This window comes from Schistocerca gregaria, chromosome 3 (assembly GCF_023897955.1).
Source record: "Schistocerca gregaria isolate iqSchGreg1 chromosome 3, iqSchGreg1.2, whole genome shotgun sequence".
In the NCBI taxonomy this organism is placed as follows: Eukaryota; Metazoa; Arthropoda; class Insecta; order Orthoptera; family Acrididae; genus Schistocerca; species Schistocerca gregaria.
In genome coordinates, this window is record NC_064922.1 from 224,421,017 (window position 1) to 224,436,785 (window position 15,769).

At 42.9% G+C, this 15,769-nt stretch overlaps 1 protein-coding gene across 2 annotated transcripts in view; it reads left to right on the top strand.

Moving 5' to 3' along the window:
• The window catches only part of LOC126354543 (uncharacterized), a 426,012-nt gene that overhangs the window by 185,290 nt on the left and 224,953 nt on the right, over window positions 1-15,769 (top strand). For both annotated transcript variants that reach the window (XM_050004275.1, XM_050004274.1), the window contains one exon: window positions 5,371-5,528. In XM_050004275.1, coding sequence (XP_049860232.1) covers window positions 5,371-5,528 — 158 coding nt within the window. The remainder of the gene's footprint in view (window positions 1-5,370; window positions 5,529-15,769) is intronic.

Here is a 15,769-nt window from a genome sequence, read left to right on the forward strand (position 1 = left end):
TAGGAACAAGGAACACAATGTGGTAACAACACGATGGGTGTCCGGCACATTTTTCGTTAATGGCTAGAAATGAGTTGCAGAGACAATTCCCAAATCGTTGGACTGGACGCTGAGGAGATGTGGCGTGGCCGGCTCGATCGCCAGACTTGACGCCTCTGGACTTTTTCTTGTGGGTTTTCGTAAAAGACATTGTTTATAAAGACGTTCCAACTACACCTGAAGATATGCGAGACAGAATTGTCAGAGCATGTGTTTCGACAAGGAATACCACACAATCCATGATAAGAAGATCGCAGCACTACATTGATACCAATTGTCACCACTTCGCACACCTTCTGTAAATGGACGTTCTTGCCACCTTTTGGAGATTCGTTGACCTTCAAAGATCTTACTGTTACACATCATTGGATTCGTCTCGATAGCCGCTATCAGAAAATAAGTACCAAACTATAGCATCCCATTTAAAAACAAAAAAAAAAGTTGACCTTCATATTTCTACGGCGACCCCACCTAAGAAGAAAATACCAACGTCACATTATGGTCCCGTTGTCCCATTCAACTTTTGTCCCACAAACATTTCAGCTCCAATCATACTTTCGGATTTATTCTTGGTGGCAATAGTTAGTGACTCACCCTGTATAGTATGTACAAGAATCAAGAGCGAAATATAATATTAGAAGGCCATCTAATGAATACAGAATGTGGATTGGGAGAAAACTGAAGGAAGACGAAAGTAATGACAAGTAGCAGAAATTAGAATAGAGAGAACGCACTTTACCTATTATTTTACACTCTGTATGTCGTGTGACTGGCATTCGAAATCAACCACACGTCTAAATTAGTACACCATATCATCTACAGCGTTTTCTCTTGCAATGTCCAACAATTTTTTTTTTTTGAGCGTTTCAGTTTGAAGGGTGCTATGTATTTTCGTGTGAGGAGTATTGATGTTTCCTAATATACTGTCATTTCTTTCATCTATCAAGCAAATTAAGTAGTCAATATAGCAGTACCATTATGTTGCATTAGAGTGTTTGGGTTTTATTATTTCTTCAAAGATTTTGTTTTCAAAGTGATTAAGGAGCATCTTGGGCAGCACACAGGTTACAAAATAAATAATAAAACAAAACGACTGTCACATAACAGACACCACAGTATCACACCACAACACACCAGCAACAACCACACAACAGTGGATACACAGGGCACTCCACATGAAAAAACAGCTAACAACAAGGAAACGTGGCACATCCTGACATTTGACAACACAGTAACATATAGAATAGGAAACATCATTACACAACAACGTATACATGTGACATATAAAGCAAAGAATACACTACAGGAAAGATTAAAAGTGCTCAACATCACGACAGACAAATTCAATAAAGGAAATATATGATATCAAACTTAAAAGTGACAGCACACACTACTCCACATTTTCAGACACCTCATCAAAAACAACCACCACCACAGTGGCATACAAACATACCTCCAGATCCTAAGAAGTAGTAGTCATCTCTACCAATTTCAACAACAGAAGAAGATTACCACGTTCTAAAGGATGTCACACAGCGCAAAAGATTATCAATGCCCAGACAGAACTGTCAAACAAAACACTATTCAGCACTCTAAGACAACTATTGTACAACATATACACGTGCGCTGAATGAACACAAACGGAACAGATTTCGAAGTTGTACTGACCGACCACCGTGTCAACCTCAGCCTGTTAGCGACACTGGATGCAGATATGTAGGGGCATGTGGTCAGTACACCATTCTCCGTGCTGTTGTCAATTTCCGTCTGCGGAGATGCTACTTCTCAACCAAGTAGCTCTTAATTCGCTTAACAAAGACTGAGTGCATCTCAGATGCCAACAGCACTCGTCAGATCGTACGGTCTCCCAACCAAGTGTTAGCCAAGCACAACTGCACTTAACTTCCGTGATCTGACGGTAACTGGTGCTACCGCTGCCCCAAGCCCGTTATCCATATATGATTACAATAACAAGAAAATCCGATGTAACATACTTTCTAACTTAAACATATTCTGCATGTACGTATTTCTGGAAAATTAAATAAAAAGATCCACTAATGATGCCACGACTGTGATGAGACCTGTTTGAAGTTTTAGATCAATAATTTGTGTACTTGAACGAAGGCACATTGTGGTGTGCGTACTGTAAGACTTTCAGTACACTCACCATTAGATTATTTTACTTGTCGCACTAACGAAGTAGGCGAGTGTCAGCAATATGTCTCGTGGTCTTATTGTGGCGTGTTTATCTTCTGCCGTTAGGTCAGACGATAGAAATGCCACTTGCACGCTTAGAGTAGCAGATTGTAGGTAACCAACTATCAACAATACTTGATTAATTTTCACACATATTTATTCAAATAATAACAAGCATAAAAATTACTTAACTTGGTTCTGGATGCTATTTACATTTGAGAATCTGAACTTCCTTTGATATTCGTACGTTAATCTTGTTCTCACATATATCTCTGATCCTTGGCAAATGTGTCTATACATTTATCTTCATGGCTATGTACAGGAATATGGTAATCTTATTAGGCGCAGACTGAAACTTGACTATAGACTGGTACAGACAAATGTAGAGCTCGTACAAACTGGTACAGACAAATGCAGACTGATTGATCGGAGGTCTGTACTCTCGTTATAATATCTCACGCGTTCATGTATCACTGCGCGAGTGTGATCCGCGAGGAGAAAAGGTTTTACGTTAGCAGCAATCTAATTGGCTGCGTTACATATTAATACGCCGATCGGAGGAAGCAGAATTTGATCCGTCTCTATGGCAGCGCCATCTCGTAGTGCGGAGACGGACGAGCGCTGCGCCTGCGCTGTTGTGTTTAGCGGGGCGCGCTCTAGTGGGAACGCAGAACTATGTACACAACACCCATCTATCCTTAAAACATTATTATAAGCCACCATTTGAAGAAAAATTTTCTGAGAATCGAAATTTGGAGCACAGCGTTGTACTGCAGTGATTCATAGACTGTGGGAAAAGCAGAACAGAAGAGAATGGAATATTTGAGAACGTTGAAAATTATCTGACATATAAGGTAAATAATCGTTCTGTGAAGGTTCTGTTCTGACTTTCAATACGGCATTCGTGTGTATATGTGTATACACCCTGAAGAGCCAAAGAAACAGATTCACTTGCCCTCACTACCTTGTAGAGTTTCCTCATGACATGCAGGTTCCATGGATTCATGAGGCTGTCTGCATATCCGTAGACATCCATCATCTCGTTACAATTTGAAACGAGACTCGTCCAACCAGGCAACATGTTTCCAGTCAACAACAGTTCAGTGTCGGTGTTCACGGACCCAGGCGAGGCCTAAAGCTTTTTGCCGTGCTGTCATCCAAGGTACTCGAGTGGGCCTTAGACTCCGAAGGTCCGAAGGCCCATAGCGATGACGTTTCGTTGAACGGTTCGCAACACGCTATGGTGTGCGAATCATGGAATACAGTACTAGCACCAGTACGCCTGATGGACTAGCAACCCTGCAGACGGAGAAGCATCGCGTACACGCGTACATGCAAGGCATCGCGTCCCAGGATTTCGGCCACTGGCGAGTGTCACATCACAACCGATAGATGGTGGGACTAATGCAACCAGAATCGTCCTCGCTGGGGATCTACTTCCTTTCCCCAAATCACGTGCGCGGAAATAAATCCAGAAGTATAACTCAGTGCACTTGTTATTTATAGCGTTGCAGTTCCACTTGTAGCCAGTTCGGCGCAAATGCCTTGGGCAAAGTTATGTACCGGCTAACACTAGACCTTCGATCAGAAACCAGTCGGAGCCACGACAGCAGAAATTTTGCCCTCTCCAACGTCGCCTCTGAGAGGTGTCTTCGTTCACCTGCTGCCGGGTACACTCTCCTTCCTACCAATGGGAAACTTTACTAGATTAGTCTTTACGTACCTCCTTCTTAATCAACTTTATTCTTTTCCAGGTGAATGTCTGATCGAAATCTGTGATAGTTTGGTGTTAAGTTTTATAAGAAGAAATTTCTTTAATTATTTAATACCCTGTTATGTTGTAATAAGCCTTTATCTTATTGACTAGACCGTGTTGTTTCTCAGGCAACTCACTATGTGGGATATAGCAATATTTGTTCTGCTCGAGTTCATCAGCCGCTTTTGAAACAAATCTGTATAAAGCATATAGCTAATTATTTTCCATACATATTATTTTCTCCTGATCTTGCCCAACAAGAAAGTCAGTAATAAACGAGCAACTTATGCGTCACAGCTTCGCAAGCGTTGCTCAGGAAGAGAAAACTATGCAGTATGAGTTTTGGGAGGACATACTTGTAAAGCATTACGTTTTCAAAGTTCTTCGCGTTTTAAAAGCGTAGCTCTGTATTCTAAACTACGAAAGACATCTCCTTTTATGGAGGATTATTTTCACTTTTTCAATGGTTTTAATGATCAGACTAATAAATTATTAAAAATGTAGATGTTTTAATCTGTTACTGCTTCACTCATCCGACAGAGTCGAAATTTTACATCAACAAAGATTCCACACACGGAAAGATATTAGGACTATTGCCGTTTCGACATATTTCACCATTTCGATGATTTGCACTGGGCCATGAACTGTCAGCACAGCGGTCTTGTTTGCGGCTTCCTTTATCGTGGAATCAAAGAGAGTGGTGTGTGCCATGGTGTCACCATGACTACACTGGACGCAACACGTCGCCTTTTCAGATGAGTCTCAGGTGTGCGTCGAACATCTCTGTGAACGTATCAAGTACACAAGTTTCAAGTAGAATGCACGTTTCAAGTAGAATGCATCATCGTCATACAAGTCCAGTACCTGGCGCTATGGTGTGAAGAACCGTTGGCTACGCAATACGAACATCATTGATTCATACAGCTAATAATTAGGGCAGGAGCCATTAAGATTCTTACGTGTTACGGCCTGTAACTGTGGGAGTAATGATCTGACCTATCTTGATACGGACATTGTACAACAGTTAGTCGGGGGAGCTGATCTCTCAAGCAATGACAACAACTGATAACCAGTTGTCAAGGTATTCATGCGTTCCTCAATCGGCAGTCAGTACTATTGATTACCTGTGGCAGTGAGCTGAAGCAGCATGGAATGCGAAACCCACTTCTGACATCCTAGTTTACATATTGTTAGTCTCGTTGTTTACTGGATTGGAGGCATTGTCGCTGCCAGAGAGATCAGCTGTGTCAGCTGTGTATAATATGCCCAAATGAACTATAAATTTAATTATGTATTCTCTCCTTCCAAGTTGTGACATCTTATTAACCAACAGTGTAGACACATATGTGATCGGCAGAACCTGTGTGCTGTGTGTGCAGACCCCACGACGTGGCCCCCGCAGCCGTACCACCACCACCACCACCACCAACACGACTGGGGCCCGCACGTGGAGAGCTCGGAGGCGGGCAACGTCAGCGTACGCATCGGACAGACGGCCACCCTCGACTGCCGCGTGCAGCTGCTACACGACAAGACGGTCAGTCCTGCACATTTTCTGTACTGCTGTTGGTAGCCTAGATAACAGCTGACTTCGTCAGACTTCTACGCAATGCTTTTTCTCCACTTGATCATGTTGTTTCTGTTTGATACAAGTATTTTTCAATACCGGCACTCTAATCTGCATGGATGGTGCTCCATTCATTGCTCGCTCAGGAGCTCGCGTATTTGCTCCTCTGAGAAACTTCAGTTAATGTTATCTTTATGTGGAATACAATAGCGATTTTTTTCATGATGTTGTTCGTTTCGTTATTTGTAGTTGGTACTTTTAGCACCGACACCTGCAGCGCCACGGACGTGTTCTCTTGTTACAGTTGCCACACTGTGGTCTTCCGTTGGTACCTGTTTAAGAACTCCTCTGCAACCAGGATCTCACCGGCACGGTATCTTAGCGTGTCTGGTCAGAGAGAGGACTGTCTTCTGTAATCAAAAGGGAGAAAAAAACAACAGAGAGAAATATTCAACGATGAACTTAAAGGGATGTCATGTGACGTCCGCCCAGACCAAATCTCACGAGCAAACGGGAGAAAACCAGGAGAGGGGGAGGGGGAGGGGTGAGGGGGAGGGGGGAGGGAGGTCGTTAGTACACGCCTTTGCAGGGTGCTCGACCCTGAGGCAGCCCGGTTCTAATAGAATTTGGCAGTGAGGATGTGGAGATGTGGTGGCGTAAAGTGCCTAAACGTCATTCTCTGCGCCAAGTCCTGTATTATAGGCAGTGTTTCACCAGATGAGGACACGTGACACTGTTGATGGTAATGCGATCGTCGGTTAGAGACGTTAAAATCGGCGGCCCCGTTCGTGCATTTTGAGAGAAGTAGGAAATGTCCCACCACTGTGTCTCATTCTCTCCCATTGTCGTCATCGTAATCATGTAACATAATCAAAACACTACACTGTACATACATCCATTAGATCAAATAACACTGTACAAATATCCATGCTTCACAATTCTGACACTGTTGATGCTTATGCGATCGTCGGTTAGAGACGTTAAAATCGGCGGCCCCGTTCGTGCATTTTGAGAGAAGTAGGAAATGTGCCACCACTGTGTCTCATCCTCTCCCATTGTCGTCATCATAATCATGTAACATAACAAAGGGTCAACGTGCACGGAGAACTCCCTTTCCGAAATACCACTGAACCAAATCCCAGCTATTACATACCACATTTAGATTTCACTACCTCCTATCTTTTTATTATACAGATTTACACAAGAAATAGTGTACAGAATGTAGTCGTTGTGTACCTGTACACTAGGGAATGGAAGAAGTCTAGGAGCATCTAGACGCTCCGAGGTCGTGGTCGATTCAAGAGTGGACCAACTACAGCGACGTCTATGGCTGCTCTGAAGACGTCGGTATCACTTGAGAAATCTTATTACACTATAGCCGCCCAATCTCATGTCCTGACCAGTGTATCCTCACCTGAGGTTGAACAGTCTACTTTGCAAGCGTTACGGAACACTTGGCGACAGTCATAAGTGGGTGATGAGTGTACGGTCAAGAAGAGATGGGAGACACTGCACTTAATTGAAGGAAGACGAGGGCTTAACCGCCTGGTGAGGAACTGATGATCAGAGATGGAGCAAAAGCTTGTAATGTGGAAGAAGAGGAAAGGAAATTAGTCTAGTTCCTTACGAAGCAACCACCACGGGACTTGTGACATGATTTCGGGGAATAATGGAAAACCTAAACCTCCGCATTCAAGGGAGACTTGAATCGCCGTCGTCTATAGCACTATACTCGTGCTTTAACTCTGCACCAGCTACCTCGGTGCTTTTTACTGAGAGTAGATCGTTACCTGCATGGGACGCCCCGTCTGTTGATACTGTGGCAGATCTTCCTGGAAGGACAAGTACAAAGGGAGAGTACTCAAACGTTAGGCAAGTTACGGAACCTCTCAGGGAAATAGCTGGTAGGTATAGATGGAAGGACGGTATACACTCCGTATGATCGCTAGGAGTCATCGTGTGAGATATGAAGGAGGGTCTGGTAAACCTACTGTAAGCACTACACACAGATCGTTGCAAATTGTAGCTCATGTCCTTACAAACGATGTCTACCGTCTGCGTTCAGAGACCACCTGTGTTCCTTCGTATGAATGGCTGAGATAGCGAATACAGTTAGTTTCGCCGGTGGAGTTGAAGCACGACTCAAACTCGCATCTCGAATCCTAGAACGGATCACGTTATTCTCATCAGGACCCGATAGTTGGAATTAAACAGTGATGATCTCGGATGTGGATTTCTTACGCACCACATTCGTGTAGACTGTGTTAGGTATTCTCTGTGCTCTACACATTCGAATGTAGCTACTCTGATGACTGACTACAGACAGAGTTCTTTTTCGTAGTTTTACAGGGTGAAAGAACCCTACGTTGGCGCCATGATCACTCACATTACGTGTTCGGTTTGGATTGTTTCGAAACATTAAGGGGAGAGATTAACTGTCATCCTTTCAAGAAGAAAATCGAAAACGTTATTACGTCATTACGTAATTGCAGGTAAGTCCATGGTGTTTGAATTAATATCACTTATTAGTTTTAATTTATAACATCAAGAAGTATGAGGAAGATATGCTAAAAGCCAGTCTTAAAGTTAAATCTAGTTTAAAAATGACCAAGCGGAAGCTTATTATTGAAGAGAATCAGCTTACAGCGTTAAACACAGACCAAGGCCGAAATATAGATAAGAAATAAATACTCTACTGTTTCGAGAATTTTTATAGCAACCTGTACAATAAATCAAATGATGATATCTTAATCTATGACGAACCGGATACCTCTATTTCCAAAAGCCTAGGCTAATTGGAAATTTGTAGTAAGTCCTATGGGACCAAACTGCTGATGTCATCGGTACCTAAGCTTACACACTAGTTAATGTAAGCTAACTTACGCTGAAGACAACACAAACACCCATTCCCGAGGGAGGACTCGAACTTCCGACTGGGGCCAGATCCCAGGAACACTCCCATCAGAAGTCAGACTTGCTATAGCAAGATGAAGAAAGGAAGCGCTCCAGATAGACATGATCTCTCAATCGATATTTCAAAGTGGATGGATGATGAATCTATAAAGCATTTAGCTGAAATATTTTCAAGTTATTTGTACAGTGGAAGATTACCAAGAAACTGAAAAAAAAGCCAAAATACTCCTAATACATATGAAAGATAAGACTAAAGATATAAATAACTATCGCCTTATCAGACTTTTGTCCCCTCTGTACAACGCTTTTTACTAGATCTTTGACTACCATGTTGAGCACTACACTTGACCAGACCTAACCCATTGCCCAAGCTGGGTTCCGCGCAGGATTCAGTACAATTGATCATAACTTCACTCTTCGTGAAACAGCTAGTATAACAAGTGGATACCATCTACAACTTTGCCTTGCCTTCCTTGATTTTGAAGAGGCATTCTATTTGATCAGTCACCCAGCAGTGTTTTAAGCAAGGAATGGAACAGGTCTATATTAAAGTCTTAAACAACATATAAAAAACCTCCACAGCTTTTGTGAATGTAGAGGAAAAAGTAACAAATTTCCCATCAAAAAGAATGTAAAACAAATTGACTCTACACCTCGGAAACTATTTTCAGTAGCCCTCGAATAAGCAGTGTCTAAATTAGACTGCAAAACAAAGCCAATCCAAATTATGAGAGAGAGGTTAAGTGACCTGAAGTTTACTTGTGATATTGCACTCTTTGAAAAACTTCGAATATTCGTTAGTGAACTTTCGTCAATCTTCCCTGAAGTTGGCCTAAAAATTAACTGTGAGAAAACCAAGAAAGTGGTGAATAAATGGTCAGCGGAGGGAAATAGAGCTGTTGGAAGCAAGCAACTGCAAAGTGTCACAGAATATGTCTATCTGGGTCAACTGATAAATATAAAAGGAGACCTGAAACCAGACATATTCGACGTATTAAATTAGACTGGTAAGCTTATGGAAGACACACTTCAAATTTGAAATCCAAGATGTCGCCAGGTGTATACTGCCAATGATAACTTACAGCTGTGGAAGTTAAATGAGTTCCTTGTCAGAAAACTAATAGTAGCTCAAAGACGAATGGAAAGGTCATGTTGGACTACACAAAGAACAACATATAGAAAGGAGTTCATTTCAGATGGACATCCATTACATTGTCCTATGCTGTAGAGATACATGATGGGAAGACTGAATAGCTTGAAATGGCACAGGGTCAGGGATTTTCTCTGCCTCGTGATGACTGGGTGTTGTGTGATGTCCTTAGGTTAGTTAGGTTTAAGTAGTTCTAAGTTCTAGGGGACTGATGACCATAGATGTTAAGTCCCATAGTTCTCAGAGCCATTTGAACCATTTTGAAATGGCAGCTGGATGACCATATTGGTCGAAGGAAAGACGGCAGGTGGATAAAATAAATATTAAATTAGAGCCTAACGTACCGCCCAGGAAGATGGGACAGAGACGTAGACAGCCGGATTGAACTGGCGACTGGAAGCCTAAGATCAAAAGAATTGGAAGAATCGATAGGGGTCATATTTTGCATGCCAACTCAAAGAGGCCACATCATCATGTGATCGAACTGGCTGCTGCTGCTAGTTTTGATGATGATTAATGTTAATATTGATCAGGTATATCTAGATATAATAGCTCGACCCAAGAATTTTAGTTGAAATACAATGCTTGCCATGGATGTTTTACCACTGGGCAGGATAGCATATGTTTACTAAAGTGGCTGAACATTGAGTGTAACAGGGTTTGGGTGACAGATAAGTTCATCAGTCTTAGTCGCTGGCAAGATGGTCGCATGTCAGTCTCTCTGCAACTAATGACTAAATGTTATCAAAGGTTGAAAGATATGGAGAATGTGGCTAACAGTCACACACCACCTGTATTGAGATCAGGATAGCATGTACAACATGCTTGCTTCCGTTGCCGTGTTGAAAACACAGTGACGCCGAAGACAGTGCTCAGCCCTCAGTCTTAACACGTTAGAAATGTCAAACCTGCAGACTTTGGAAACCACAGTTGATTGTATTGTATACACAAAGGCACACCTCATGTGACGATAACGAAAGCAATCTGACACATTCGGTCTCCCCTGACCTACATTCCCATATACATCCACAATGATATTGTGTGCAGACAGATGTCGTAGACACACTCCTGTGTCTAATACTGTGATGACTGCCTTTGGTTCTCCATGCGTCGTCACATTCTTTTACACATAGGCTCATGTCCCGAAAGAAGCACGGGATTAACGGTACATCTGTCTTCTCCGGATCTAGTGACACCGTGCCCCTAAGCTCCTCCGTGGCGTCGAGTGTCGCCCTCCTGAACCCATAGATTCAGTGTTTGCACAACAGTCAACAGTGGTGCAATCCGTACCAGTGCGAGCAGCAATATTGCACATCAGAAAAACCGCAGTCTTGATGGGGCACAATCCAGACACGTGCTGGTAGACTTTTTCCCTCACAGGAGCAAACACTGAAATCTCACAGAAAACAGTATTTAAAGGTGATTATTGAATCACAAACCAACTTTGTAATCTTCCCTCACTAGGGAACATAGATGGCATTTCTCCTACCTAATTTGTATTTTTGTGCTTAAATGAACCGGGCAGTACAACTGACAATGCCATTTTGACGATTGTATGATGATACCTTCAGGATTTAGTACACTCCTGGAAATTGAAATAAGAACACCTTGAATTCATTGTCCCAGGAAGGGGAAACTTTATTGACACATTCCTGGGGTCAGATACATCACATGATCACACTGACAGAACCACAGGCACAATGTCGGCACTAGTACAGTGTATATCCACCTTTCGCAGCAAAGCAGGCTGCTATTCTCCCATGGAGACGATCGTAGAGATGCTGGATGTAGTCCTGTGGAAAGGCTTGCCATGCCATTTCCACCTGGCGCCTCAGTTGGACCAGCGTTCGTGCTGGACGTGCAGACCGCGTGAGACGACGCTTCATCCAGTCCCAAACATGCTCAATGGGGGACAGATCCGGGGTTCTTGCTGGCCAGGGTAGTTGACTTACACCTTCTAGAGCACGTTGGGTGGCACGGGATACATGCGGACGTGCATTGTCCTGTTTGAACAGCAAGTTCCCTTGCCGGTTTAGGAATGGTAGAACGATGGGTGCGATGACGGTTTGGATGTACCGTGCACTATTCAGTGTCCACTCGACGATCACCAGAGGTGTACGGCCAATGTAGGAGATCGCTCCCCACACCATAATGCCGGGTGTTGGCCCTGTGTGCCTCGATCGTATGCAGTCCTGATTGTGGCGATCACCTGCACGGCGCCAAATACGCATACGACCATCATTGGCACCAAGGCAGAAGCGACTCTCATCGCTGAAGACGACACGTCTCCACTCGTCCCTCCATTCACGCCTGTCGCGACACCACTGGAGGCGGGCTGCACGATGTTGGGGCGTGAGCGGAAGACGACCTAACGGTGTGCGGGACCGTAGCCCAGCTTCATGGAGACGGTTGCGAATGGTCCTCGCCGATACCCCAGGAGCAACAGTGTCCCTAATTTGCTGGGAAGTGGCGGTGTGGTCCCCTACGGCACTGCGTAGGATTCTACGGTCTTCGCGTGCATCCGTGCGTCGCTGCGGTCCGGTCCCAGGTCGACGGGCACGTGCACCTTCCGCCGACCACTGGCGACAACATCGATGTACTGTGAATACCTCACGCCCCACGTGTTGAGAAATTCGGCTGTACGTCCACCCGGCTTCCCGCATGCCCACTATACGCCCTCGCTCAAAGTCCGTCAAGTGCACATACGGTTCACGTCCACGCTGTCGCGGCATGCTACCAGTGTTAAAGACTGCGATGGAGCTCCGTATGCCACGGCAAACTGGCTGACACTGACGGCGGCGGTGCACAAATGCTGCGCAGCTAGCGCCATTCGACGGCCAACACCGCGGTTCCTGGTGTGTCCGCTGTGCCGTGCGTGTGATCATTGCTTGTACAGCCCTCTCGCAGTGTCCGGAGCAAGTATAGTGGGTCTGACACACCGGTGTCAATGTGTTCTTTTTTCCATTTCCAGGAGTGTATTTTAACAAAGATTTGTGTGACATTAATTTCAACCACTTTTGTAAAAAGCACCTTGTGTAAGTAGATTCCTGACAACATCTTACAAATTCCGGTGAGAGACAGAACTTTCTGGTTCAAGTAAAAGACAAGATCCGTCATATATGTCTGTTTCATATGTTTGTGTCAATTAGTTATGGTGTAACTGGGTTTTCCGAAACTCTAGCTTCCTGTCTGGAAGGAAAGAAAGGAGCCATGTTTTTATTTTTCTTTGAATCTCTGCCATGTTTTGTTTCCTAATTCTTTTTCCCATGCCGTAACTGTATGCTTTGTTTCTCTATGTCTGGTTTGTGTCTGTGAGACGAGTTGTGAAGGGAGTCTTGCAGTCTGCAATGGCAGTAATGCCAACGTACAGTGGTTACGCAGAGAGGTTTGCCAACAAGTAGAGACAGGTGCATTTGATTTGAGAGTTTACACAAGGGTTAGTATGAGGTAGCAGTGGTCTTTGGCTTTAACGCTCTCCCCCCTCTCTGACTTCCAGAGCAGGCGAACTCTGGTCAGTCAAATCACCGAAGTCTCTAGTTTCGAGCTCTTGGTACGTCAGGTTGTGTGTCTCATAGAGACTCCGATAAGTGTGTACAAGCATGTAAATGGTTTTGGCACACTTTTTTTTGACAGTGAATTTTCAGCCTTATAACGTTAGGGAAAAATGTGCGTTGTTTGTTTTGATCATACGTAGGCATATGAGCGAGTGTTCCTCACTTTTACATTAATAGTACTTTGTCCAGAAATCGTCTGGTTATAATGTGGGGTGGTAAGACAAAGGAAGCAAGCTTAGTTAGATATTTTACTAGGTTGTTTCACCCTTAGTGCATTAGATAAATTACAGGTGCCTATTTTAGCTCCAGGCGATTTTGGGATTCTAAAATTCCAGATTTTTAACAAACTTTATAGTTGGGTCTTTGTTTCAGCCACTTTGTCGTGTGATACTATGATGGGTTCGATGTTCTTTGCTCGCATAGTGTTTCACAAGTGTTCGCACTTTCAATGATTGTCTATAACTCAGTAAGTAGGCTGTTGAGGTTCTCTTATTGGTACCGCCACATAGCGCTCTGTATGAAAAACCACAGACTGCGCACAGCACAGCCAGTGATTTTTCATACAGAGCGCTGTGTGGCGTTACCAATAAGAAAACCTAAACAGCCTACTTACATGCACAGTCTTGTATAATTTTTCTAAGGGGACGCTTCAACTCGTGTGACTTTTTCATTAAGGTGTGGTTTTTGTCACTAAATAGTCTCGTTTCATACATTGTGTGCTCGTCAGTGTTCTACCATGTGTTCATTAGGTTATCTTGTGTTGCCTACTCATATGCGCTAAATTTTCTTCATAAAAGGAATGATAACTGTTATGTGATAAATTTTTTTCTGATTTCAGTTTCCTTACTTATTTACACCGTCCCTAGATCATTCTTTTATCGAACCTATATGGAAAGAGTCAGTTTACAGGCTACCTACACATCGAAATTCGTCTGTAAAATAGAAGGAATTATCAACGAAAACGATTTTAGGTTATAGCTAGAACTTCATTAGCCAATTTTATACATTTTATGCTCTTGGGAAAATGATCTCAGATTTTTGTTGCTGGTTATTGAACTCCTTTGTGAGCCACTGACTATTTTACTCTATGTTGTGTGTGTGGACAACACTATTCTTATCAACTTGTGATAGTTTATTTAAGAAGAATTTTGCTAATGAATACAAGTATCGTGTTGGTACAGCTTAAATATCTAACTTGTTGAACAGGTACCATGACCACTGCAGCTGAACACCACATGTTATCCTTACTGCTCGCTTTGGTCCAATCAATACTTTCCTTCTAACTGATGAGTTACCCCAGCAAGTAATTACATAAGACATTACTGAGTGAAAGTTTACTAATTGTATCAGGGGGTTGATTCGTTTCTTTGCACAGCTAGCAATTACACAAAGAGCGAAAATAGCGGAACATCATTGCTTGAGAGGCTTCTTCCCCTTCAAGTTTTTCTCAATATGTACACCCAAAAATTTGAAGCATTCTTCACAATTCACTCAGTCAGTTTCATGTGCTCCATCAGTTGCTGATACGACTCTGTTTGCTGTACAGAACTGGATGTAGTGTGTTTTCTCAAGACCAGGAAGAGTCGTTGTCTGAGAACCATTTAATAATTCTTCAAAAAATTGATTTGTTATCATACTAGTATCGACTATATAAAGCAATCAATTCCATAAACCTTAAATATTTCTAATTGTATAACATGAGCTGTAACATGATCTACAGAATCAAACGCCTTGTAGAAATCACACAAGTTACTCACTGCCACGACTTAGTCTTTGGGCTTGCATTATTTGGTAGGTGACTGCATAAATAGGATTCTTAGGTGAGCGACACTTCGTGAATCCAAACTGTTATATGCTAAGGAAATTGAAATAAAATACAGTCTAAGTAAATTGTCTACTTAAATGTGAGACTACCCTTGAATATGTAAATTTTTTGTATGTTTTGGAAAAGTATGCTTGTAAGGAAATCAGACGATAATTATTTAATTCCTTCTTATTATTTTCTTGTAAATTCAGTTAACAATTACATATTTTAATCACTCTGGGAAAAATTTCTGTAACAATGATCCATTACATTTACAATGAGGGCATTACTTATTTTGTTGGAGCAACTTTCCAAAATTCTGCCTGAGATTCCATGAACACTGTATGAGCTTCTTCTTAATTTTTATAGTTCTGTTACTTTCACTCGAGAATGCTGGTGCTCATCCAAACCACTTAAAATTTTGTTGAAAGACGTTTTTAATATACACTCCTGGAAATTGAAATAAGAACACCGTGAATTCATTGTCCCAGGAAGGGGAAACTTTATTGACACATTCCTGGGGTCCGATACATCACATGATCACACTGACAGAACCACAGGCACATAGACACAGGCAACAGAGCATGCACAATGTTGGCACTAGTACAGTGTATATCCACCTTTCGCAGCAAATGCAGGCTGCTATTCTCCCATGAAGACGATCGTAGAGATGCTGGATGTAGTCCTGTGGAACGGCTTGCCATGCCATTTCCACCTGGCGCCACAGTTGGACCAGCGTTCGTGCTGGACGTGCAGACCGCGTGAGACGACGCTTCATCCAGTCCCAAAC